The sequence below is a fragment of the Taeniopygia guttata genome, chromosome 6, assembly GCF_048771995.1.
Source record: "Taeniopygia guttata chromosome 6, bTaeGut7.mat, whole genome shotgun sequence".
In the NCBI taxonomy this organism is placed as follows: Eukaryota; Metazoa; Chordata; class Aves; order Passeriformes; family Estrildidae; genus Taeniopygia; species Taeniopygia guttata.
This window is the reverse complement of record NC_133031.1, coordinates 8,531,234-8,558,538: the sequence shown is the minus strand read 5'-3', so window position 1 is coordinate 8,558,538 and position 27,305 is coordinate 8,531,234. Positions and strand designations below refer to the sequence as shown.

The following is a 27,305-nucleotide window of genomic DNA, read 5'->3' as shown; positions in this document are numbered from 1 at the left end:
ACAGGGGCTCCAGTATGCCAAAACTGACATCCTGACACAGCAGACCGAACTCACTTTCATGCCAACGTCACCTCCAGAAAGCAAATCACAAAGTACCTTCAGAATCAACCGCCGTCGATATACTCTCGTAGTAATTCTCTGCTCTTCACCTGAGCTTGAATCACTCTCAATCTCACTGTCACTGTCACTACATTCCTAATAAATGCAGTTTTAGTACATTTGAACAGCACGTTTGCAAGACAGAACATGCTGATCAGGACTAGGAGAAGAAAACAGAGGTTAGCACGGACAGTGTTTTCCCTGTCTCTGTTATGTACATAATGACTCGCAGGTTCACTGCTGAAGTACACCATGGGAGGAGGCCTTTTTGCTCCTTGGCATGCTGTAACCTGATAATTACACCAGCTATGGAATATCGCAGCAGCTCTCAAGTCTAAGAAAATGCTATTTGGAATGCATCTGAACTTTCAAAGCCGTACGCAATTCTTTTAAATTTTATGTAAAAACCCCTTAAACCTTGTCACAGCTCATTGATTTTTTTTAATCCTAAAAATTATTCTTTCAAACAAGTTTATGGATTCACAAGGTATGGGAAGAGAATTTCCTAATAAAAAAAACCAAGACAGTCACACAGAAAGATTCAGTGGAGCACCTCCATACAGAATGTTACAAAAAGGCCTTCTGAAGAACTTCTCCATGTAAATGGCTTTCCTGCTCCGTATTTGTCTGCTTTTATAAGTGGCAAAACTGCAGTGTGAAGCACAATCACTCCGCATTTTTCCAAGAAAGGAGCTGTTAGAGCTCAGCTTGGTGGGCACAGCCCGGAGCTGGTCTCAGCCTGACAGGAATCAGAATACTCTGTCCTGGCACCCTCTGCCAGCCCTGGTGCTTTTGCCTCCAAAACCCAAGGAGCTCAGCTTTGGGGCTGAGCAGCTCTGTGTGCACATGATGGACAAAAGGCTTCCCACCTCTGTGTGTGACAGACCCTCTTCCCATGACATTCAGCTGAACAAACCCTTTTCTGAACAGAGAAATTTGAACATTTTCTCTACGTTTTACTCAATGACGACCCCAAACTGATTTTAAAATTGTGGATAGTGGATATTGTGACCTGCATATCTATTTCTCTTTCTCAATCTGGCCCAATACAGTCTAAATAAGAAGCAATTCTCAGAAATTATGTGCAAAATAAGAGTGGGCATAGGTGGGTGGAGGAGAAAAATAACTATATAACAAAAAGCATTTAGGGCAGGATGACAGAATTCATCTGCAGTCCTCTGGCACTAGTCAAATATAGATACAAAAAATTATAAGCCAATCCTCTCCTGGAGAAGTAACAAGAAAGCAGCAGATTTCCAGAGGGCATGAAAGCTTTAGACGAGGAGTTATTTTTAATAAACAGCTTTAAGTGGTTTATTTGTGATGGAATTCTGACATTGAGAGTCACCTTGACCATGTGCTGGACATCATCCTCTTTGGAACAACAGAGCAATTGTGCTGTGCTCTTCTTTTAAAAAGATCACTGGAATCTGATGCTTGAGCATTTGTAGAGAATTTTATGACCTACACTGTTACTGCAATGCTTTTGTAAACGTTTATGTGGATTTGGAATGAGGCCAAGGACTTGTTTCATCCACATCACCAGGCGTCAGACCAGTACCAGTCTGAGTTTCATCTCTTGGTGCAAACTCTGTGCCAAAACACTGCTGCAGCCCTTCTCCTGCAGATGGGTGACTATTGCTTCCTGGCTCTTTCCAAATGGGTCACAGATAAAAATATCTTACTTTGGCAAGTAGTTTTAGTTTGTTCCCACTTTCCCTCCACAGAAGTAAATCTGTTTCTTCCATACTTTTCTCTTTATGGAGCACTTCTGAAGAATGCCTTGCAGAAAGACTGCAGTTGAAATTTTCTTTCTGTTTTCATGATAGCACGTGAAGTGCTTTACTATGAACTGGACTGTATTATTAATTAAACTTATCGAATTCAAATTAGATTAGAATGCATTATTGAAGAAATATCAACAAGATAATAGAAGCAGTTCATGTCATTCTAACAGATGCTAGTTTCTTACCCATTCAGACTTTGTGAGAGACCCACATTTTGAAATTACATTATTTTCTGATATTTATTCAAAGATTATGCCTATAAAAAGACTTATTATTTAGTAAATAAGATTATCACACTTTACCATTAAAAGCAGTGCAGAAAGCAAACCTAAGAAAAGCACTTGCTTATTCTTCTCAATCCAGATGGGTTATCCAACAGTAAAGAACATAGAAAAGTGAGTGACAACTTCTCTTCCCACTGCTGGGAATGCAGAGGGGGAAGTGCAGCATGTCAGCACATTACAGCGCGCATCTCCACTCCTGCATTTAATCAGAGCATGGCACCACCAGACTGAGGTCTGCCCCAAAACCTAAAAACACTGAGGAATGCTGCCATCTGCCTTTAACTGCCTTTGAAGGAGGCAAAGGCTTTTACATTTTTTAAGTATTCCAGTAATTAGCAAACATTAAGAAAGATCTTAATGTGTCACGAACTAATAACAAGATAATAACAATCATATGCTGCATAACTGCTGAAACTGATTACATTACCATCTAATAAAAGAATTCTGGGTTGTGTAATTGAAAGAATAGCTTTAAACGAACTAATTTAAACCTGAATGATTTACTGCAGCCCACTACAGCCAACATTTTTATTGTGCTACAATAAAAAAAAAATCTATATCATGTAGAAATAATTCTACTGAAATATCTTGCTTTCAAAAGATAAAATCTCCTCCTGCATTATACCCAAGAAAAGGCAATCTCATCAGAGAGAGGAATCTAGAAGAAACTCTGCAATTCCCCTTTTCAGCCTGGTTCCCTGCTGGCCCTGAAGTTTATTCTGTGGTGATCCTCCCACTGCTGGGGTGTGAGGTGCACACAGCTACTGGACAATCCATTCTTTGAGTCAACTTTCCTTCTAAGCTTCTGGTAAATAGACAGAAGAAACTGAGAAAGCTATCAAAATCTTTATTTTCAGAAAGCAACTTATAACTGGGGTTCTGCAGTTAAGGGTGTATGAGTCAGGCAAGGTAGAAAGGAGGGGGAGCCCCTTGGCAGCATTTTAAGGAGAAAGAACCACCACCTGGAAAAATGCTTTACACATTTAGAAATATTTTGATTTGTCTTGGCTGGATGGACTCTGAAATTGGGATGAGCAAGGCAATGAAAAAAATATATAAGGAGGAGATTAAATATCACCCAAAATAATTTTCCCCGCAATTTAACAGAGTGAAAAAAATGCAGGTAGTTTTGGGGAAAAAGAGCAAGACAGAGCCTGAAGGGTCCCTACATTTCTTTGCTCCTATCATTTGCTTCAATGTCACAGGAGAGTGGGAAGCCAGTGGCAACACCTTAGTGTAAACAGATGGAGGATAGCTGAGCTGTTTGGCACTGTTGGCATAGGTGGTATGGCAGGGCAGGGAAGGGGCTGCTCCCCAGCGATGCAGCACAGTGCTCCCAGAAGCTGCTCCAACCTCTTCCAGGACTCAGGGCCAGGCAGGGAGGGGATTATGCAGCCCTTCTTGGCTCCCCTGCCTATCCTGACTCCACCCTATTCTATTCACAACACAAATAAAAATTTCCAGTATTTTTCTCAATTCCATTTTTCTCAGTTCAGTAATAAACTGAAAAGGCATAAAGAAGGATAAGAAAAAAAAACCTAACCCTGTCACGAACAACATTACAAGTCACACAAAAAAATTTGTCAACCAATATGTCAAGCAACAGAGAATCCTCACACTGTTAATTATTACAGGACATACTGTACCTTCTGTTCAGACATTATTGCTCCCTCCTCCTCTTGGATGCTTGTTCTTGGCTTGCCATCCTCAGAAGTACTCCAGCCCATCTTCTTCACACTGACAGGCACAGATGTTTTGCTGCCTTCTGTTGTTGGCTTGCTGGTCTCTTCCAAAGATTTCTGATATGCTGTTGATGATAATGTTTGCTCATCAGTAGCAGTTGAGATCTGGGACTTTGTTTTCAGGGCTTCTTTGTCACTGTGTTTTCCCACATCATTTAAAGCTTCCTGGATGTAGGATTTAGTTTTTGCCTCTGATGTGGACTCGGATAGGCTTCCATTTGTTTCTGGCTTCCCTTCTCCTTTGACATATGAGGTAACAGAATCCCGGCATTGGTCCGAACTACGAGCGAAAGAGAAAGGAATAGACAGCTGTTCAGGGCTTAAATCACAGGCAGAAGGGCAAAGCACCAAGTCTCTTACTGAACCTTCAATCTGAGCCCATACATTTCACACAGAGAAAAGTAAAACTTTAGATTCCACTTGCAGACATCAATCCAACAACTTCGTCTTCTGCATCGTGGCATCATTTCAGAAACAATGAAAATACGGTGGACTTAGGAAACAAGGCCAAATGTTTTATGTTAATCTCCTTCCACTTGGTGGATGGGAGTAAAAACAGAAAAAGAAAATACACAAAACCTACCAGTTCTCTTGTATAATCATGAGCTAAAGCCTCAAGGCACTAATTTTTAAACCTCTCTCTAATCAAAGAGGTGATGTATCTGGTACCATGCAATTACCAGTTATTTTTTCCCCCCAAAGTACAATATCTGTACTCCAGATAGGTCTTGCCTTTTAAAAAATCTGCAACTAAGTCCTTAGATGCTGCAGAGTCTAAATAATATGCAGAGCCAAAGGCAAGGAAGGTTATGAAAAGATGACCAGAATTTTGTGTCAGATTACCTATGGAAAGGTTTCTCCTGCACTTCTGATAAACAGTTTTCTTTTCCTTTGTATTTTTGCTCACTTTCTGTTTAAAACTATGACTGTGCAATGCTGACATATGAAAATATTCCAGCTGTTTGTAGGCAAAACTCTTACAAAAGATAGCAAAGTGAATTCATCTAGCTAGAAAATTGGTATCTTCTTATGGAAGCCCTTTTACTTCCAGAAGTGATCTATTTTACTAATTTAACACAATATAAAATGCAGAGTAACAACACTTGCTTAACAACAGGAATCACATCAGTAGTACTTAAAGTGCTTTACAGCATTTGCTGAAATCAATCACCAAATTCTCACTGGATTTGATAAGAGAGTATCTAATGCTACCTTGAATCTTAAAACATCCTGAGTCAAAGATGCAGAGGATGTAAACTGCTGACAGACAAATGATCACTGAGCAGATAATCATTGTGTGCTGATTTACAGCTCCTGCAGACCTGGCTCCTTCAATTAGTGATCACAGGAGCCCCTTGCCCAGCGGGCCCCAGTAGGGCTGAACAGCACAACACATACTGTCAATGTTGAAAGCTTAAGGAGGTCCAAGGGCTGGCTGGAAAAGCTTGTACAAGAGAGAAGCACTGAGGATAAATATATAGAAAGCATCCCTCTCAGCAGGTATTACCTGCTTGTCAATGACCACTTGTCAAAGACAAGTGGAGCTTGGGAGAGTGCAGCACATAGACCCCTCTCCTTCCTCTGCAGCCACTGCTGGGAGGCAACACACAGGACTAGGTGGGTTTGGTATCACCATACCTACCTTCTTATGCCTTGTAACTCAGCTTTTAAAAAGTCTAGTAAATTAACATGGCATAATGTGCTTGAAGTAAGTGTTATAAAAAGTGACAATTCCAAAATTGGCTCATGGGAAAAGTAAAAATTATCTGAGGGAAGGCAATGAATTGCAAATGGAAAGGATGACTGCCATAAAGGTGCTCAAAAATAAGAGTAATGTAGTATCATGGTTTCAGATAATGTTCTTGATTCCAGCTGCATCTATGCACCACTGAGATGAATTAGAAGTAGAAATACACAAGATAAAGAACGTGAAAAGAAACATTACCTGCTAAAGATAATATGAAATACTTCTCAAATGCCTATATCGAGAATGAAACCTGATAAATACAATTTTAAAAGACAAATATATCTGAGGCCAAATCAAGATTTTCTGTTAAATGTATATATAAGCAAATAGACGTGTTCTCACAGAGCAAAGAACAGACCACTCTGCTGGTGGCTGGGGCAGCGTGGGCAGGCTGCTGACACGCACGCTGCAGTGCAGGGATGCTCACCTCTCGTCCAAGCGATCCAGCAGGCTGCCGCCTATCCTGCGTCCCGACGTCGGCGCCTCGGAGACGCTGGAGGAGTCAGGCTGCCAACCTGTAATTGAAGACATTTCGCGTTCTGCTTGTTGAACACCTTTAAGAATTGACCACACTCTTTCTTCCGTCATCTCCTCAGACTCAGCTCCTTCTTCCAGATGAATGTCCTCAAACAGAGACTTAAACTTTTCTGCCGTCATCTCCTCATCAGTACCAGACTTTTCTCTCTCAGGCTGTTCAGTCCTCACTCCTCTTTTACTAGTCTCTTCACTCTGCCTTTGTTTAGCATCTTTGGATATCCCACCATAACTACCGAGATACCGCGGAAAATCTTTAAGGTCCACTTCCTCCAACTGGCTCTCGCCTACAGAAATATCTTTAGGTGTTCCTTCTCTAGGCACTGAGAAATCAACTTTGCTGTCATCCAGTGAAGTGTCCTCTTCAGTCACCACTGGCGGTGCTGCTGCTGTACCATCTACGTGTCCCTGGGAGGTCACTAACACGTCACTCAGTCTACTGGGAGTTCTAAGGGGTGACTCTAGGCTAGAGGAGTCGCTAAGGAAATCGTCCTGGTGCAAAGGGGTGGGCGGCACGAAGCGCAACCCAGTGGGAGTTTCCAGTTCCACTTGAATGGAGGGATAACCTAAGGAAGACAGCACATTTGGACTGACTGGAATGAAATGTGGAGCAACAAATAAGCAAATGCCAAATGATTCATGGGTTACATAAAGTATGAAACATACAAGGAGGTGCAGGTGTATAAGAACCAATGCAGTTCTGATAGATTTTGTTACTTTGTCCTAAAGAAATGGAACAAAGAATGAGTACTGCCAGTGAATATTACAGTGAAGCCAATACTCTTGACTATTTTTTTAGTAGTCTGTAAAGTTTTCAGCAATTGCTTGTGCAACCATTTAAAACATTTTCAAGCTATAGCAGATTGTCTTATGGGCATGCAATAAATCAAATGTGGACAAGGGTGGTTGTCCCTTTATACACAAGACAATCTCTTGCAGTCATATTGTGTAAATCTTTATTGCCAAGTCTGTTTTTTTTTTTTAATTTGGAACTTTAATGAACAGATTTTAAAGACAGCAGTAGGTCATAACACAGGACAACCACTTTTTTGTCAGTAGGTATTCTTTCTCAAACAGGTCCACATTTTTAATATGCTTTTATATAAAAATACACAATACCAGAAATACAGTGTTACTAGCATATACCTCCAATTTAACCGCAGAGTACAAGAATGGATTAGTTAAAAAATGAAGAATAGAAATGGATCCTAATGAGGATACTAAAAGGTAGTAGATCTAAGTACACAGCAGGATAAAAAAACTAAAGTAAGGAAGTTAATGAAGGGATAAAAGAACAAACAAGGGAGAGCTATATGAATATTTCAGGTACAGTGAAGTTATTCGGGTGAGAAGACTGTGGTGAGTAAGGAGGTCTTGGTGATCTTGAAGATTGAGGTGATCTTGGTGACATTGGTACAATCAGATACACTGATCAAATAAAGAGAAAAGAAAAATTGATGAAAACATAAAAAAAACATACATAAGGATTAAACTGAATATACACATAAAAAAATGGCAACAAAACCTTAAGTTCGCATTCTGGCAAATGAGGTTGGGCAACCTAGGAAAGGAAAAAACACATGCTGTGGGGTTAACTGGACATTGTGCTGCCTGCAAGGGGAGGTGCATCAACAGGGCTTGGGGCTTTGTTTCTTGAACCAGCCGAGAGAAAGGCAAAGGAGGTCTGGTCTTGGTGAGGAAAGGAAGCTTGAGGAAGGTTCAGAGAAGAGGAGAGACACAAAGCAACTGCAGAGAAGCGCTTTTTTCATAAAAACATTGATGCTACTATTAAAAGGCTCAAGCAACATTTCAAGAGCAACTTTCTTAAAATGTCAACAGAAAACTATTTCTGTAGTGCAATGATTCAATGACCAGCAATGCTGCTCAATAATGGAAGTACAATGAGCTCATATGCTCTCAAGAAAAAAAACAACTTATTAAAATACAGAGAAAGCCAAAACATAATTAAACAAATTACAAAAACCAAAACAAATGCTACTTACAAAAAAAAATCATATTTAAGGAGCTATTTATAACACAAGCAAATGAAATCAAAGTAATAATCCAGTGCCTGTTATCTAACATTTGAACCGAGAAAAAGTCAACATTTAGCATCTTCAATATACTGATAAATAATAAGCTCTTTCATGGAAATTTTGTTTTACAAGGAGAATTTCATTTTTGCTTTTAATCTGACACAAATTAAACCTGCACAGTTCTGCTTTCAGTTGATACAGATTCCATGAGGAAATTATTACACAACCTTGCCCATTAGCAGACTGAAAAAGATATTCACTCATGCACTAAAAAACCATTTTCTTATTTTTCTACTGCCATTGGAGAAATGGTCCAAGTGAAAATAAAAAAGCAATTGATGTTCACAGGTCTCAAAGAGGCTTGGTAGTAAATTGCACATTAATTTATTCCATGCAAATACTATGCACTTTCCCCCCCTTGTTCTTCCTTTCCTTTTTCCTTTAAGAGTTTTTACTACTACATATCTAGACAAGAAGCCAAAGAATACACATATTTCCAGGTAAATTGTCAAGCATTAAATGCCAAGTACATAAAAAATAGACATGAGCAAGCCTCAAAGGACAACTGTTGCAGGAGAAAAGCTTGGTCTTGTCAAGTGACACTGAGGCTGGTGGGAACCAGTGTTTACTCAGGCACACATTTGTGTGACTCTGCACTTATTATTTGAGATATTAATGTGCAAGCTGCATATCCCCATAAATGACTTGGATGGAGGACTTGAAGGCGTACTAAGGAAGTTTGCTGATGATAGGAAATTGGGAGCAGCTGTGGACACCTCCAAGGCAGGGAGGGCTGGGCAATCACCAGCCATCCAGGTTTAACAAAGACAAGTGCTGGGTTCTGCACCTGGCATGGGGCAGCCCTGGCTGTGTGTACAGGCTGGGGAAGGAGAGGCTGGAGAGCAGCCCCGTGGAAAGGGACCTGGGGGCCCCGGTCGATGGGAAGTTGAACATGAGTCAGCAGGAAGCTGCGTCAGGGGAGGTTTAGGCTGGATATTGGGAAGAGGTTTTTTACCCAGAGCGTGTTCAGGCACTGGAACAGAGAAGTGGTCACAGCACCCAGCCTGCCAGAGTTCAAGATGTGTTTGGACAACACTCTCAGGCACATTCTTGGGGCTGTCCTGTGCAGGGCCAGGAGCTGGACTTGATCATCTTCATAGGTCACTTCCAGCTGAGGATATTCTATGATTCTATTACATCATGCTTCAGGAGAAGAAAACCCCTTTACACATTTTAAATTATTGCTCCTGTAGAACTTACAATCTTTCTTTAAAGTGTAGTTTATACAACATTACTGTATTATTGGACACGTCACTGAATTAAATATGACTACAGAATTCAATTACCATCAATGGGATCATGAAATACGTTATTTTCATCTGCAAAACTTCTGGTGCCTGAAATATTTCCATAATCAAATATTGGTCCTTCCAACAGGGTCACAATATCTATTCGATTAATTTTTGTCAGTACAGAAGTTAAGGCATCAGCTGAAAAAAAAAATAAAACACATCAGTAAAAGGTCCAGCATTGCAGAACTGTGTGATCATTTTTCTCAATTACATTCACATTTCATTACTTACAAATTGCTGGCATGTCCCAATGCCTTTGGTTCTAGCAAACCCCAGCATTTGTTGATCAGCTGCCTACTTATTCAAGATACACATCTACTTAGAGTCCACACTTTCTCAAAGTATAATTATATTACAACACAAAAGGCACAAAGGATAAGGTCAGATAGTTCTTAAAGAAAATATTTACTTACTACTGATACAAAATATCCTTTTACTGGAGTGTAAAAATCCGTTTACCATTCTGTTTTGAGGCAGAATAGGCAGTCATGTAGGCAATAATGCATATAAGGCTATTCGTGCAGTACATAATGAAATCTCATTTACAACAATCCTGTTGTGAGAACACAGTAATACTGGAAATCACTTAGACAGTGAAAGAGATCAAAGGAGACTCAAATGGTGTGTGGGCGTTTGTGGATCAGAGAAGGGTAACGAACATCATTTACACCACAAAAAAATTAACCCCTCTCTTTCAGTTTGAGCAGTTCAAGTAAAATGTACAGAAAACCCAGAATCACCAGCACAGAATCAGAGCCCCCATCACTCCTCACAAGAAGTTTACTCTTTTCCTATGAGCTGCAATACTGTGAGACTACCTAAATTTTCCAGGCAGTCATTTCCATGTTCCACATTCCTTGCTATTGAAAATTTTGCCTATTATTTTCTTTACTGGAGCTCAAGTTCATTACCTGTCCCATCAATTGTGGATGTGGAAAACAGATAACTTCTTTCTGCATATATAGTGAATAAAAATGACATATTTCTGACTCTTGGTAAAAATGTAACTGAAACTTCTTTTTTCATTGATAGTTTGTGAAGGACATTCATAATGTTTTCTTCAACTTGGCAACAGATGAAATGAGCTATAACTTATAAACAACAAAAGTAACTACTTGAACTTACTTGTAGCATTTTTGCCGTCTCTGGTAACCCATTTTTTTAATAACATGAAGCTTTGAGCAATAAGAGAATTTGGGTTTTCTACTCGGATTTGATTTATTTCATCCACAGAAAAATTCAGTTCTCTTGCCAGTTCTATAAAGACAAAAAAAGCAAGCGAGAAAAGAAAACAAACCCCAAAACACCAAAGAAAGCACAAATCCCTCAATTGTCTTGTCAAGCTTAAAAATACTAACTTTCATCAGTCACAGAGACATCAACAAAACTGCCTGACACAAACTTTACAGATAACAATTAACATGGCATTATATCCCCATGCTTTAATTTCCTAAGACATCATTTTGAATTTCAATCATCTCTGGGAGCGATTATCACACTTCTACTCAGTAAGCCACTTAAACGTGATGAAAAAGCCCTCCCTGGAGGTTGCCTCATCACTGCTAATTTATAAACTCTGTTAATTTCCTCTGATTGTTATTCCTCTGTGCTGGGAGCACCCTGTGCAGCTCAGCACTGGTGCTGTCATCACCTGAGCCCTGGCAGAGCTGGCTGCTGCAGCTGTGAGCCCAGGAAGGGCAGCTCTGCCCACCAACATAGGGGGCTACAGGTGGGCAGAGCCTCCAGCAGTGACTTGCCTGGCTGCTGGCTCCCTGCAGCCAGGGCTTGGGGAAAACTGCTATCCAGAGACAGGAGGTAGCTCAGAGGCAGCCCTGAGCCCAGGCTGGTAGAGCCTCTCAGCTCCTTGGGAAAACATCCTGCCAGGAAAACCATTTAGCTATTTTCTCCAAGTTTCTCTTTGATTTATTAAAAGATCAAGGAATAATTTCCTATTAGGCATCTTTGCCCAGCAATACATTGCACGTTTTGGGTAGCAGGTCTGGCTGTGAATTTGGGAGAGACTGATGCAGTCTTGCTGCATCTTTTGGTAAAAGAATACCTAAAAATACAATAGCAAAGACTGATTTCAATATTAAAGCAGAAAAGCTTACCTGTCCAGCTAAGTCCTAGGTGATCAGCTACAATTGCCATCCTTATATCTGTCCGTTCACATGGACTCTGTGGACCTGTGATTTACAATTTCTCAATTAAAAAGGTTTTGCACAGAAAACCACAATACCGGATAATAGTTTATTATAAATAATAGCTTTAATTGACTAAGTTGACAGTGGTTATATTGTTTACTAGAATGGTTGTGTGACCTACTAACCTACAAAACAGAAATTTTTCACAGCTTTTAGATTTTCACCTGTGTAAAGCCAAAATGTAAAAACTACATGATGTCGTGTAATGAAACCGAACATGCTGACAATCTGGCTGTTAGACTGTAGACAAGTTGTTCAATTATTGGTGAAAACCACCAAGGCCAGATTATTGTCTATTTTCTCTACTTTGACAGAACAAATATACTGTCACAAAATACATCTTTCAATTTCTGAGTTACACCAATTTCTGAGTACATGAATGTCTTTGGCATGCTTCGCTAGCTTTCTACAGTACAGAATTTGTTTGAAGGAAGAAAAAAGAGAATAAGACAGCACATACAGATGACAATGACAGAATGAAAACTACAGTTAAGTCACTCCACAGGCAATCACAACAGTTCATGCACTAGGATCAACAAGTTGAAAGTTTTACAAACTAGGCTTGATCTCCACGAGGTGAGCCATGAGAGCTCCAGAAACCTGACTGCCTTCATTCTCACCAGTCCTCTTACTCCTCCTCCTCTCACTGTCGGCCTTTTCAATCTTTGATTTTATAGATGCTGCCTCTGTTCTCATGTCTCTAGCAGACTTCGGTGTAATGGAAGGCAGGTAAACTTGAGTAGCTTCTGATAAGGATGTGTTCCTTGATGTACTGTCTTCTTCATCATCAGAGACCTCTGACTGCATCTTTTTCTCTTCATCAGAAAGACGATCCACAAGCTTTAATGTCTCACCACTAATTCCCTTAAAATATTCAATAGAATGTTTACATACCTCCCTAAGCTGATTTTTCTTTACTTTAACTGTTGTCATGGTGACGGAGGTAGATCTTACCTTTACTGGTAATTTAGAAGGAAGTTGTTTTGGTTTTTCTTTGTCTACCTGCTCTTGTTTTGGCAGGGCTGGAGTTCTTCTAGCTAGATTACTCCTATGTGTGCTTTTTACAGGAATCCTAGACCTTGCTTCTAGACAGGGAGAAGAATTATTTTGTTTTGCTTTGTTAGGCTTACTAGCCTCTTTCGCTTTACTCCCTGTATTGCTTTGGAGATTATTTTGGGAAAAGACTTGTTTTACTGAGCTGGCCTTTATAGGAAGCTTTGATTTTCCTCTAGCTCCTACCAACTCTGTTGACTTCTGCTGCTCTCCATAGGGTTTTTGCTTATCTCTTACTCTGTGTCCTTGTGTTGTCCCTGTACCTTTTCCTGAAGTGCTTTTCACTTGATTAGCTTTCTGGAGGGAACATTTCGGTTCCAAATGTTCTTTTATCACTACATTACAGGTAATATCATCTGTAGGGACAGCAGATGAATCCAAATTGTTGTTGTTATTAAAATTATCTTTTGGAAAATCAGTGTTTTCTGTTTGCCTACAGCTTGTCTGGCTAGAAGCTGAACTCGCAATCACTGCTACAGTTTCATTTTCTAATCCCTCACCACTTGGCATCACAGCTTCTATCTTATCTGTCACTTCGCCAGGGCCATCTTTCTTCAGAGTCATGGTGGAAGCAGAAATTCCCATTTTAATTGGTGTGCGCAATTTGGGATCAACTTTGGAAGCGTTTACTGCTGCCGATGATTTCTCCAGTGAGTTACTACCAAGTGTTTGTTCCATGCAATCTCCACTGGCCTGGATGCCGGGCTTAGTTTCAACTGCTGTTGTTTCTACTGGTCTCTCTAGGTTTGTTTCTACAGTGCTGTCCCCTGCCTGTGGCTGTGTGATGGCAGTGACTGTACTTTTATCCCCTTCCCCCTTGTCCCCTGACTTCCCTTCAGAAGTATGCTCACCAATCTGAAAAAATTGGAGTCTTTCTTCAACAAAATCCCTCTTGCTCATGTCAATTGCACCACTGCGAGTCATCTCAAACATCTTCCCCTCATGAAATGGGAAGGGGTTGGGCTCGCTAGTTGGCGTACTCTCATCTGTTGGAGTTCTGGCTGGTGTTGTGTCAGGTGTTGTTGCTTGAGATCTGTCTTCCACTGCCAGACCAAATGGCTTAGCCTCATCATCCCTTGATTTAGTCTCAAACACTTCATCGTCACCTCGGTTATTCGACCACGGGTCAAAATCTAGACTCTTGGTGGCCACAGTTTTGAAAGGTGTTGCGAATTCTTCGTCTACTTTGTAACTGAAATACGAGTCAGGAAATACAGTCCTGTCAGGGTGTCTGCCTTCCAAAGAGAAAAACTGTGCCCCTGACTTCTTATCGCTCTTATCTCCAGCTTTGTCAGAAGATGGACCTTTTGAAGGTGTCTTGTCTTCTTCAGGGCCTACCTTGCCTTCCTCCTCAATGACTTCAAGCTTACTCTGGCTAAAGCAGCGATCAGTCTGCTTTAGAATGCCTTCTGTAGTCCATACGTCCTTTTTGGTTTCAACTGCCGGACCTGCAAGTTTAGAATCACTCTCAGTTAAACCATCATCTTCATCTTGCAAATCATAACCGTCAAGAGAGTCAATCTCTGTCGCATCGGTATCATGGGAGAATTCTGCAGTGGTTGCTATGGAACACTCTGTGACAGACTGGTCATTGTTACTCCCATTTTGCACTACATCATTCTGGGGTGAATCAAGCCCAGTGTCAAACTCATTGGGTTTCCCAGAAGTGGGATGTCCTAACTCTTTCTGTTTCTCAATCTTTTCAGGGGCTTTGGGTTTTGAGGTTTCTTTCTGGTCATCTTCCAGCTCTTTCAGTTTGAACGTATACTTTTTAAGCGGAACAGGTTGATAGAGGGATTCATCATCACTGGAGTCACTGACATCTGCTCCCGGTGGTACAGGAGAAGGTGGCTGTACTCTGATGACAGGTTCAGCCAGTTGGCACTTGTCATGTTCATCTTGCAAATTCACTTCAGTCATCTCCATTTCACTCTCAGTGGAATAATGAGGCTTCTTTTCTGATTCGCCTTGATCTGCATCCAGTGGTGGAGGAGGAGGGAATTCAATATAGGCAACTCTGTTACCTTTGGGTCTTTTGTTAGAGTCCTTATTTATAAGATTAGGTAATGTTTTGTCAATCTGTGGTTCCTCAACCTCTGCCTGTTTCACAGATGTTGATTTAGCCTCTGCTTCCTCCTCTGACTCCTCAGACACCTCAGGAATAGGGCTGGGCTTGCCTGGGATATAAGCTATTAGTGAGTCAGGTGTTTTAGATGTAAACTCATAACTCACTTCCTCTGAACTTGGTGTTTCTGGTGTTAAAGGGCTTTTACCAGAGCTGTCTATAAAGGACACTTGTTCTAGTGTGTCATCTTCTGGACTACCTTGTGGAGAAGGAGGTTGTTTTTGCTGCCTAGCTGTGTAAAATGTCCCCCTCGTCTCTTGTACTGTCTTACTTTCCTGACTGACAATTTTTTTAATACTTCCTTGTTGCACCTCTTTCTCATACTGCTTTCCTACTTGAACAAAACTGACATAAACAGGTAAGGTTTTAATTTCTTTTACTCCCTCAGTGCTTACTAGTGGTGCAACTTTATTCAAGTAATCACTAGCACCGGGGTCAACTATGTCACTTGAAGGAAATTCCTTTCCTGGGCTACATTCTAAAGAATCTGGTGATTTGCTAGGGGATAGCTCTGTTTCCTCAGCAGGAGGACTTAGACCTATTGAGCTCTGCTGCTTGGTAACTTTTCTGACTTCTGAATGCTTTATTTTTTCATCTTCCACATAATCAATCTGTCTTTCAACTTTCTCCTGAATCACAGCTGACTGGGATACTTTAGCTGAAAGTTCATAGACACCATCAAGCATGGCTCTCTTCTCCTCAACAATTCGGACTGGAATATGGGACACAGCAATTTCTTCTTTCCTTTTGGATATTTTATCGGCCACTTCACCATTACGTTCCCCATCCCTGACAACAAATTCTCTGTATAAAACCCTTTTTGAGGGGGATTTTACAGTCACTTCCTTCACTTCTTCTGAATGGATTCCATTTGAGGCCACTTTGTGCTCTGTCACAGTGATAAATTCACTTTTTTGGTCAGTTTTAGATTCAGCATGATCAATATGATTTTCTTTTACTGTATCTGGAACCAGCACATGTGAAAGCTTTTCCTTCTGTGCTTTATGGTTAGAAGTTCCAGGACTTTCCCACGTCCTATAGATTTTTTTGTCCCAGTGTCCCTTCATTGTTGAGTCTGAGCCATATGCCAGGTCTTTTGCCCGTGGTTCTGAAAAGCATTCTGGCACGCTTTTCCTCATCTCAGTTCTTTGTGTGTCTGAAGCACGAGAGTCTTCCACAGCTTTCCCTTTACCTGGAACAAGGTCTTCCTGTATTTTCACCTCTTTCTGCAAAGCTGTGCTCCCATCAATGACCTCTATTTGCTTTGCGTGCTTCTCTCTTGAATAGGACTGATACACTGGTAACTTACTTTCTTGCGATTTTTTAACTGGAATTTTGGACTGACCATCCAGCTTTTTTTCTTCTTGAGTTACATCCTTACTTCTGGGAGTTATACCTTGTTCAAATTTAAGCCTAATGGAACTGAGCTTTGATTGCTTCAGCTGAAACCCAGTCTCAGGCACTCCAGTCTGCTGAGCACTTCCTTTGTGTTCCATAGGTCGTTTAGAGTCCTCTACAGGTTGCACATATATCCTTTTTTCAGGACTGCTGGGCAAACTGGATGCTTTTCTTTCATCCACCTTGGGAAAGCACTTCCCATCATGTGCATATTGCTTCACCTTACTCCATTCATCCCCAGATGATGGCAATTCAGAGAGCAGAACTTTCTCAGGGCTGCTGCTGGCAGAGCTCTGGCTAGAATGTATTTCCTTGCCATTTTTTTTATGCTGCTTTTTCTCTGGAGACTGTAGCTCATCATTCAGCTTTTCTGTTTTATCCCGAAAAAACTGGGACACTTCAGTAAGTTTTTCTTCCGCCTCTTTAACAGTCCTGTCCACCCTGTCTTCATATATCAACTTTTCTCTACCTCTGTCTAATCTGTCCTCAGTAAAGCGCATCCACATTGCATGTTTGTGACTACTAACATCTCCAGTGTAGTGTAACACTGTCACTTTATCATAATGATCCTCCTTAGACATTTTACCTACACCATTTTCAGATACATCTTTATAGATTTTGGAGAGAATCTCTTTTTTGGGGGCAGTAGCTACTTTTTCTCTGCATCGTTTATCAGTCCCCTGTAACTCTGCACTAAGGGGTAGAGCATGGTCAGTAACTGACTCCTCAGTATCAGAATGAGACACATCTAGCTTTTCTGAAAGAAGCATTTTCTCAGCAAACCTGTAAGACTCCCCTCTTAGTTCTGACAACTCATCATCATGGTATTCTATTGAGTGCTGACTCAAAAGCTTCAGTGTTTTGTAAGAGTCATCAGACATGAGTTGAGCAGAACTAGGGCGACTGTCTTCTTCCTGGGACACGGGAGTGTTAACTCTAGAGGATTCCAGATAAGAAGGAAGTGACTCTTCGGCCGTGAGCTCCTCTTCTTCTTGCTGACCTTGTTCATCTGAACAAGGAAAAGTATCATGTTTTTCCAACTCTTTTAAGTTAATATCTCCCCGAGGTAAGTCTTTCTGATATACATACATTTCTTTTTCTGGATGCTTTTTTGTTTCTCTAATAATGACTTCAGTAGGTTCAGCCTGATTACCTTGTTCAATATGGACCTCTATTATTCGCTCCAGTTTGGGTTTCATTTTGCTGTCCTTCTCTGCATGTTGTGGTGAAGTTTCAGCAGACTTGCTAACATCGGAGGTTACTGATGATTTATGTTCAAACAGACCTGCCAGTTCTTTGGAAGGGTCACGTCCAGACTGAAAGGCTTTCATTATGTCATGAACAGACATTGTTTCCTCAATTCTTTCAGAGGTACTTTCTGTGCATGGAGGTTTATGATAAACCATCCTTGTTGTTGTAGTGATATGAGTTTCTTCTTTTACTCGGACACCTTTACTGAGGACGCACTTATGGTCATCTTCTTCACTGCCACTGGCTTTCATTTGAAAAGCTTTAACCTTCTCTTTAATGGACCCAGAAGGTTTTTGCTCCAGCTCCATAAATGTAGGGGAAGGTTTTGAGGCTGGCAGCTCCTCTGCCTTCTGCTCGGGAATATCTTCCGAAGATGGTTCGTAGCTGCGGATGACATGAACTACTTCAGTTCTTGTTTCTGTAATGACAGGAGGGATGGGCACATCGTGGAAAAGCGGTTTTGGCCCTGTGCTTTCAGCACTTTGTGGGGCAGAGGGTGTCTTTTCACTCCTCGTTTCAAAGCCACTGTCAGACAAGGGACTTTTATCTTGATCATGTTGAGAAAAGTCATCTGGAGACTCTAAAATAGTGTCTGTTCCAAAAAAGGAGTCTGCAATTTTACATAACTCCTTTTCCGACGTTGAAGGCCTCATGGAGGCTGGAGGCATTTTAAGTTTATGTTCCTGCAAAGCGATGGCTGGTTTTAAAATGCGCTTTTGTCTCTCTTCACCTTCTTTTTTCCCCTCTTCAAACTTGTACTTTATGTTTGTTAATGAACTGCTACCGATATCATTTGCTAAGTAATCAATAACTTTTGACAAGCTATAATCCTTGTCCGACATGGTTTTAGTTTTAATTTGGACCTTCTCTGGAACAGATATAGGAGGGCTTGTCAAAGCTTGCTGTCTCGCTTCATCAATCTCCTCTGTACTGAACTCTACCCAGTCATCCTCAGACAGGTGTCCTTGATCACTTTTGGGTACTTTAGCCGACCCTTTACTTTCTAAACACACATCCTTTTTCAGAATCTCGCTAACTTTTACTAAGTCCTCTTTTACTTTCTCAACAATTTTAAAGGGCTCTTCATCATCAATTCTACCCTCTCTTGGTATGTCAGGTTGGAACGGCTTGTCCTCTGCGACATCTGTCTGCAATATTGCAGTCATTCTTATCAGATCCTCTTTCATTTCAGCAACATCTTTCAATATCTCCTGACTGGAGGATAAGGAAGATGGTGTGGACAATTTGAGAGCAGAGGGTGCTAAAAACAAGGATGACTTTACTGGAGATGAAGTTCGAGTAAAGGTAGGCTGCGTGCGTGCCTCTGTAGTCAATGTTTTAATAGGTGACAGTAATGCAGCGGCTGATTTTGTAAGTGAAGACGACTCTGGGAGCTTCTTTAATGCTGGTTCAGACAAAACATTGACTACAGAATATACTGGCACTGTTATTGTTGATGAAGTTACTGATGAGGTAGTTGCAGATATTGACCCAAGGGCTGTGTACAAAGCACCTGCAGGAGGAGTTCTCATTGTCTGGAAAGCTGATGGTGCTGAAGACACAAATGACCTGAGTGGAGAAAATGACATTGTTGTAGCTGTTGAAAACACTCTCTCAGCCGTGTCAGCAACTGCGTTAGCGGCACAAGTTGCAGAATGTGCAGCTGCAGAGATCTTGTCTTGAAAAACACCTGCAGCTTTGGATCCATTTATTAAGTTGCTAGAAGATGGATATTTCAGAGGTGACACAGACCCATTGAGCAATGGTACATCTGTGTGCCCAGCTACATGTTTTGCTGGCGACGAGAGAGACGAGGCCATCATGACTTTAGTGGATGAAACAGCATCAACTGCTGACTTAGCAGGTGACACCACTGACTTTAGCGGGGACGATAAAAGTGAAGATGCTGATGTGATGACCGATTTAAGTGGCAAGCTCGAAGAGTACATGCTAATGTTGGATTTGGGGGATGCTGGAGGCGTCATGGTTATGGATGATCTCTCCAAGAGAGATCCTGCTGTAGTCACTGGAGATGTCCGAGAGGGGAATGTGGTAGTGGAGGCCAGCCCTTTGAGACTGGCAGCTTCTGTGACTGCGGGAGCTCTGATGAAAGAGCCTGAAGTAACCTGCATGTTGTAGGGAGGCTGCGAGACCACAGTTTTTATTGGCGAAGAGATTGTCCGAAACGATCTAATTGGAGATGCTACATCGCTAACAGATTTAACTGAAGATGTGGTAGAAGCTCCTAATGTGGATTTGATTGGAGAAGTAGAAGAAACAGACCATATTGATTTTAATGGGGAAGCTGTAGGAGTGTTAGAGGAAGAGCTTGATAAGGAAGTGAAGCCTGATTTGGTTTGCCCAGGCACTGTAATTGGAGCTGTTGTCCATGACTGATATGGCCGTGTTGAAAAGAATGGCTTGTATGAGTAAGTAGCAGGTAGGGATCTTGTTGCTCCTGCACTCCGTTCAACTGTTTCTTAAATTGTTAAATTAAAATCAAACATAAAAATCAACAAAAATGGTTGAAAAACAGAGAGACCAGAGAAGAAAATTGGTCAGTAAACGTTGTAATATTACAAAAAGCAAGTACAATTGTTTGCATGAGTTGGGATGAAAGAGGCAAAAGAAGATTTAAAAAAGGAAAGAAAAAAATTAGGAACGAGCCATATACTGATAACTGGTCCAAACCAAAAAGCAACATGAAATGAAAGACAGAAAGCACATAACAACCAAATCTGCAAACAATGGAGAACAAAAAACGCACAAAAGGAATCCATAAGGTAAAAAAAAAAGCCACATCAACATTTCTTCTCTTACTTCCTATTGACTTTCTGATGTGCTACTTCTGAAATACTCGTATCAGCTTTATTTTGCCTGTTTAGGTATGTCTCTGCTTTGTGCAACTGTTAGAATTATCTGTTTAGTAATTTCTATTGTTGTTCTGTTCAGATTTGATCCTATACAAAAATATAAACTTGCGTAAAATGACATTATATAGCTAAAATATTTTTTAAAACCACTTCAGAACTATTTCATGCAGAAACCAAAATTCCTTTAAGTGACAGGCAATTGATGTGCAAACTGTGAAGCAATTAGAATAAATTCAAATCTAAATCTTCCATGCACAATTCGGATATGCTTCACACTCACAAAGCCAATAAGAGCAAGAGCTTTTCTGAGTCAATACTAAAAAAAAAAAGAAAAAGAAAAAGAAAAAGGAAAAGGAAAGGAAGGAACATATGCATTTGTTTCTCATGCAATATTCCTTTTGTCTGGTAAAAATTAAAGTAAAACTTTTCATGAAATGATTTTAAGAAGCATATGTTGTAAATGAAATATGGCAAGTATGATGTATGATAGTCGTGAGCAGGCAAAGAAACTGAATCAGTTTTTATTCATGCACAAATGTCATGTCAGAAACGAGCACACAGATTAATAAATTTCATATGGTGTCTTAAGCACAAATACGTAAACCTTACAAAATAATTTCACATGAGGTCATTAAAAGAAGAGTACACTTTTTCTACAAGATGTAGTGTCTTGGTACCTTTTGAGGAGATTTCTTGTATCAGCTCAAAGACAGACCTGTTCAACTTTACAGTTCTCAAAAGGTAACATTAGAAAAGCAGTCAAAGAAAAATAGATTATGAAATAAATTCCTAGCAAGGACAAACCTGTTAAATGTTATAATCCCCCAGAACTCTCAGCTTATTCATAGACATTTTGAACAGAATCATCATCAATCACATTCTGCGTCACAGGAGGCATTCATGTCAGAACGTACTTCTGGGAATCCCATTACACAAACTTATCCTCTGATACAGCAATAACATTCAGAGAGTTGACACTGAAAGCAACTTTGAGAAATTTCTTTTCTTTAAAGTTGGAATTAGAAATGGAGCTAAAATATCCAAATAAATTATTCAACATACCTTTCTCTGAAGTTACACTAATAATTTGTCCAACCTACTACATCTGTCTTATAGACAGACAGGTAACTCACAGTGAAAGAAGCTCAACAAGGCTAACACTGAACTGTTACAGCACACACACTCCTATAAAATAGTGAATATTCAGTGCACCACAGGTCCATATCCTGCAAGGAGAAATGTGCTGGTCCTATAGAAGCCAATCAAAGCCCAGAAATCAATATGGATGGCTAGTGATACTTCATAAGAACATTTATGTTGAAGAGAGCTTGAGTACTAGGCCTGACTGGCACAGACTAAATCAAGAAATGCCCACTTTTCCTTACTACAATATTTTTAAGTGGAAATAAACTTCTTTCTTTCCACCCCCAAAAACCCCGCAAAATGTACTTCATTAAATCAACTATTATGAAGATATTATAAATACTATTATTATGAAGATTTAATTAGCAGTAGCTGCTAACATTCACCAGAACCTCATAGAGTCTTGAGTTCAAGAAACAAACCCCAAAATTATTCTGAAAAGAACAAATAACCGGTTCAGCAGTTAGTGTTAGGATGTGTCTTTACTGGAACCCCACTTCACCATCACGAGCAGGTCTGTCACAACTGACTGATGAGGCAAGCAAACCCACAGGCTGCACTCCTAACTTCTTTTTTGCCTGTCAAATCACAGATTCAGAGATATTTAAGATGCTGCTTCTGTGCTCCTTTTTGCAGTTGAAGAGCTAAAAAATCTGTCTGCCAATTTCTTCTGAATGAGACTTAATGGACCTTTGGTGAATAAATAAGACTTTTTTCCCCCCCACTCCAGTGAAGGGGGAAAAATCAATTGTGAGCGATATACACAGCCATCAACCTTCTTTCCAGCAATTTTATTTTCCCTCTCTCTCAGTTCCCATCAAGCCTGTGACAATACCTTAACAGTCCATCAAGATGTCTCAGCAGATCTGATAGCTTCTTCAGATGTTATATGCTTGGGGTCTTCTTCCCGGCCTGAGAAGTGTAACACATTCTGGAGCACATCTGATCCAAAGAAGCCACAGATCTTATAGGATAATTAAGCAGCAGCCATCCAGTGGGAACTCCCAAGACCCGATGAAGTTTGTCTATGGATTTTATGGAATTATATCAAAGGGTCTGTTGCAGGGTAGCAACTGAGAAGTCAAAAGCAGGGGAAAAAAAGGCAAGATAAAGCCTGGAAATGGAGAACAATAGCAGCTGACCTCAGAGAGGAGAAGTGAGGAAGAAAAGCTAAGCCAAATACATTATTGTATTTAACTGGGGAGGAAAGGAATGCCACAGGTCTGGTCAAGGGGAACAGCACATGTTTAGGAAGAAGCAATGTGTGGTGCCAGGGAATAAAAAGCATCTGCAGTGAACAGAGGAAAAAGGGAAGGGGAGGAGAAAGAAGAGGGAAAATATAAAATATGAGAGACTCTATTTTGGCTAAACATCTAAATATTTAAGAGCTTATCTGAGTGTCTTTCTGAATTTTTGTGTAACATTCTGTTCTACATCATCTTTCTGTAATGTTTCAAAAAGGAGAGGAGGAGACTCTTTTTGAAAGCACTTTGCAATCCTCCTACTCTGGAACTACATCACATTTTTGAAAACTATTATATTTTTACTTAACTAACACATATAATTTGCCAGTCAGGATTATTCAAGCTCTCACAACACAAGAGTTCACAGACCATCCAAGACTTTCATTTTAGACAGCTTTTTTGTTTTTCTTTTATCTTTGGTTTTTTTTCCCCAGAATGACACCAAATACAACGTTTATAGAAAAAATGTCTCTTCTTATGAACAATCACATCTACACAGTTTAGTACTTTGGTAAGAGCAACTCACTCATTCCAGGCTCAGTCAGATAGCTGTAGCGCTTACGTAAAGCAAGGGAGACGAAGTTCTGGCGCCGGTCAGCTTTCTCCGTCTGCAATAAAACACAGCAGGATTTAGGGCCTTGGGAATCAGTGCCCCCGTCTGAACAGACCAGTCCTCAAACCTCAGCAGGATGGGCGGCTTTTGGTGGCACACAACCCCACAAGGGAGAATGGATGCTTCCATTCAGCTTCAGGATGGCATGCTGAAGCCGAATTTGGGCGAGCAGGCAGGGAGGGGGCAGAGCCAGCCTCTGTTCCTGGGTGCCGTGGGATGAGTGCCAGGCACTGCCGAGCAGGGAGCGTGGCTGCACAGAGACCTGCTGCGAGTGACCACCCTTCTGGAGCGTGCAGGGAGGGACTGCCACCCTAAAGTGAGCCCTCGGGTTCATTCCTCTGCTTGTGAGGTGGAAGAGCTGAGATAGCAGAAGCAGCTCATTATCCTGCCTTAAAGTGTCTCCGTACTGTCTTATTGCATTATCACTTAATAAACTGCTTCACACTACTAGAAATGGTGTGATATTGTTCATTCTCTGTAAAATAAACCACCTTTGGCTAGAAACAGGAGGTCAACACACAAGACTACAGGTACAGACAAAACATTCATAAGTGAGTGACCGGTTGAGTATTCCCCCCCAGATTAGTTTGTCCCGAAAGCACACACACCACAATGTACAACTGGCTTTAAAGTGAATACATTAAGGACAAAAAAAGGCATGGGAGGGGATTTTTTAATATGCACAAAATGCAAAGATGTGGATTAGAAAGCAGACTACTCTTGTTAACTAATAAGTTGCCTCATAAGTTGCTGCGTTCAATGCAACAGCTGCTAGTGTGATGTCTTTAATATGAATAGTCCTTCAGAGATCAACTCACTTGAATATGTGGCTAAAAATACAGTTTGTTTAGAAAGAGAACTATTATTATAGCTATATAATAGCTCATTGGAAACAAATTCTGTGGAGGTAAAGTGATGTTTTTGCTATTATTATTTTTTAACATGTCAGGGATGTTTGGGGTTGCATTGTTTGGGTTTTTAGCTACTCTAACAAGCAGGTGACAACTGCAATTTATTTGCCACCAGGAAGAGAAAAGAAATTGCTGCTAGGTGAATTGGAAACACCTATGTAGTTTCTTTTACAAGATGATCTCATCTCTAACTACCTCTAACGAGTAAAACCCAGTCAGTTTTATGACAATCTAATGTTGCAGTTTCCATGAAACAGTGGGTTTTTAAGCTGCAAATATCTGAGGTTTATTTGAAAATAGATTTGAACACAATATTTAGAAATTGTTCTTGGCTGGTTTACTTTTTTTGAAATAATCCAGTTTATTTACAGAGGGTAAGATATTAAAGGCCACTACTGTGTCCTCAGCAGTACCTTTTTCCTTCTCAGAAATACAAGTTACCATAGCAGTGCCAATGTTACCCCAAGAGGTAAAATATTATGCACTAAACTCTTCTTGATTTTGCCAAAATTTGACTTGGTCTGATAGTCATAAATATATCCTTTTTCAGAAGAAAATTAGACTAAATTTGAGACTGCTTTTATTCAGTGCTTTGTTTAATTTCATAATTTATAATCATGGGGTTTCCCATATTTGTGCAGCTTTACTGTTTTACAACAGCCTATCAGAAGTTGAGGATATGGTTATTTTTCTGTAGGTATCATTTCAACGCCACCATTAAAAATAGTTGTTTGTTTTGCTCTATAACATACTACTTTTCTTCACTAAATCTGAAGGAAATAAAAACAGAAGACAGTGTTTATATTACCTCATCATCTTGATCTGACTCTGTTTCCTTTTGGTCCCAAGATGCATTGCAGAGACAAGGAATATTATAATGGACAGCAGGGAAAAGAATATCAGGATATGAAAAGGACCAAATTGGGAGCACAAAATGCAAGCTGATTTATAAGGCAAAGCAAATCCAAAATGTCAACACAAAAGAAAAAAAAATCTTACATCCAATGCAAATAAACACGTGACATTACTGAAAGCATAAATCTATGATTTGCAGGCTGAAGCATGAGCTGTAAACAGAATCGTAAAAATTATAGGAACTTGACACCACAGTAACAAGAGACTTTAAAAGCGTTCTACATACAAGAAACCAATAAAACATACATTTTAAAAGCCTTTATCATATTCCAAAGCATTCTCTCTATTGACACTTCACAAGGTTTCTTTATGACTAGCAGGAAATTAAAAAAAAAAAAAAAAAAAAAAAAAAAAAAAGAGAGAGACAAAAACTAAAGGAACAAAACCAAATCCAACCCGACCCTAAAAAAAATGTTTACTTTTCCAAACAAATACCTTTTTGTGTGCTGGCAGAGTGATATTCAAGTTGCAAACAGCTGTTTGTGGCAGTCCTTTTGTAGTCTTTGGTTCTTTCAAAAATGATAATCGACCACAGGGTTCCTGGCTGGTGTCTCTTACCTAAAAAAGAAATTTTGCTTCAGCAGAGTAATATGTAGTAATTCAGAGTCTTAGAGGAGGTTCCTGGAATGGTTCTCAGAATTTCTTTCTACAAGGAGCTTTCTAGTGTGTAAAGACTAATAATACGAAGCTAGAGCTCAGCCTGAGGTGCTGCGGGAGGAAAAGTGTTACAGTGAAAGAGTCAGGTCAGCCTGAAGCTCCCTGATGGCAAATCCATGCAAGACAAGGTGCTGAGTGAGAGTTTCATACTGGGATATTACTGACAGGCACTGTCTGCTCCCTTCATTTTATTCTGCCATGTCTTGCTCTTGTGTTTACCAAAATGCTTAACAATCTCTCCAGCAGGGCAGCTGGGACAAGGCTGAGGAAAGTGAGCACCATTCATGGGCATTTAGAGATGAACAGTCTGCACACACCTTCTGAGGGCTGCTCTGCAGTACAGGATGGTATTGAATGCATCTCCTTTGCTTAACCCCTCAGAAATTGTGACCTCCTGGTAAATATGTTGCTCCAGTTTGAGATATGATTTTAGTAAAAGGTTGTGAATTCATATAATGGGTATTTTGTTCCCAGATCTGCCAGCTGTTCTGCTGTAGGCTTCAATCAAAGCACCCTCCCCATGTTATTCACAAATTAAAGAACTACACCCTCATCCCAGGGGAAAGTTAGTCCTACAGGACTGAAAAAGGAATGAGGGACTGTGGGAAAGGAGGAAAGCAACAGGATAATTTATTTAGTCTTTCTTTTACCTTGATAGAAAATGGCAGTCTATTTTCTTTGAAAGCATAAAAATTAAAAACAAGCTGCTGTCCTCCTTTAGTCAAAGGAGCCAGATTTCCATAGCAATCAACATAAATAGGTTTTCCTTCAAGAACCTATCAAAGCAAGAAATAAAAGTCAATAAAACCTCTTTTAATATTAGATTCATGCATATAAACATCATTATTTCCCCCAACATCGTTCCTGAGTTTAACACAAGTCCCCACTTGGTTACATACAACAACAAATTAGAATATCACTGTGCATTATGGCAAGGTATTATGAGTACAGGCAGTTTGGAAAACCACAAACCACCTGATTGGCTTTTCTAAAGTAAGAGTGTGTAATTTTCTTCAAGAAATAGTAAGTTAGTGACTGTGATTTCACCACAAGCCAGTCCTACTCATGACTATGTGCCTGCAGGGCCAGTAAGGAGGAATTCCCTCTATCTGCAAAGCTCAGACAGGGCTGCTTGACAGCAGCAAGAGAAAACCCCACTGCAGACTGTGCTGGGGCACCTATAAGTCCTCATGCTCCTCCAGTCTTGCCCTGTTTTGTTCTTCCTTCGAGAAGTTTCCTGCCACAGCCTTGCTGTGAACCTTTATTTAACAGGGCTTGTCACGGCTTTTGCAGGAGCTGCAGCTACTTGGAAAACACACTGCCCACCAACAAGGAGG

The 27,305-nt window shown here is 40.3% G+C and overlaps 1 protein-coding gene across 46 annotated transcripts in view; it reads right to left on the bottom strand.

Annotated features, from left to right (window-relative positions):
- ANK3 (ankyrin 3) overlaps positions 1-27,305 on the bottom strand; it is a 335,104-nt gene that overhangs the window by 14,241 nt on the left and 293,558 nt on the right. For 12 of the 46 annotated variants that reach the window (XM_072930929.1, XM_072930930.1, XM_072930925.1 and 9 more), the window contains 11 exons: positions 26,619-26,744; positions 25,747-25,869; positions 25,205-25,231; positions 23,399-23,480; positions 12,406-20,091; positions 11,693-11,767; positions 10,707-10,838; positions 9,576-9,719; positions 6,087-6,759; positions 3,817-4,192; positions 97-195 (listed from right to left, as the gene is read on the bottom strand). In XM_072930929.1, the coding sequence (XP_072787030.1) occupies positions 97-195; positions 3,817-4,192; positions 6,087-6,759; positions 9,576-9,719; positions 10,707-10,838; positions 11,693-11,767; positions 12,406-20,091; positions 23,399-23,480; positions 25,205-25,231; positions 25,747-25,869; positions 26,619-26,744 (9,543 nt within the window). Of the gene's footprint in view, positions 1-96; positions 196-3,816; positions 4,193-6,086; positions 6,760-9,575; positions 9,720-10,706; positions 10,839-11,692; positions 11,768-12,342; positions 20,092-23,398; positions 23,481-25,204; positions 25,232-25,746; positions 25,870-26,618; positions 26,745-27,305 lie in introns of all 46 variants that reach the window. The other 34 variants (XM_072930939.1, XM_072930942.1, XM_072930946.1 and 31 more) reach the window with 20 other exon arrangements.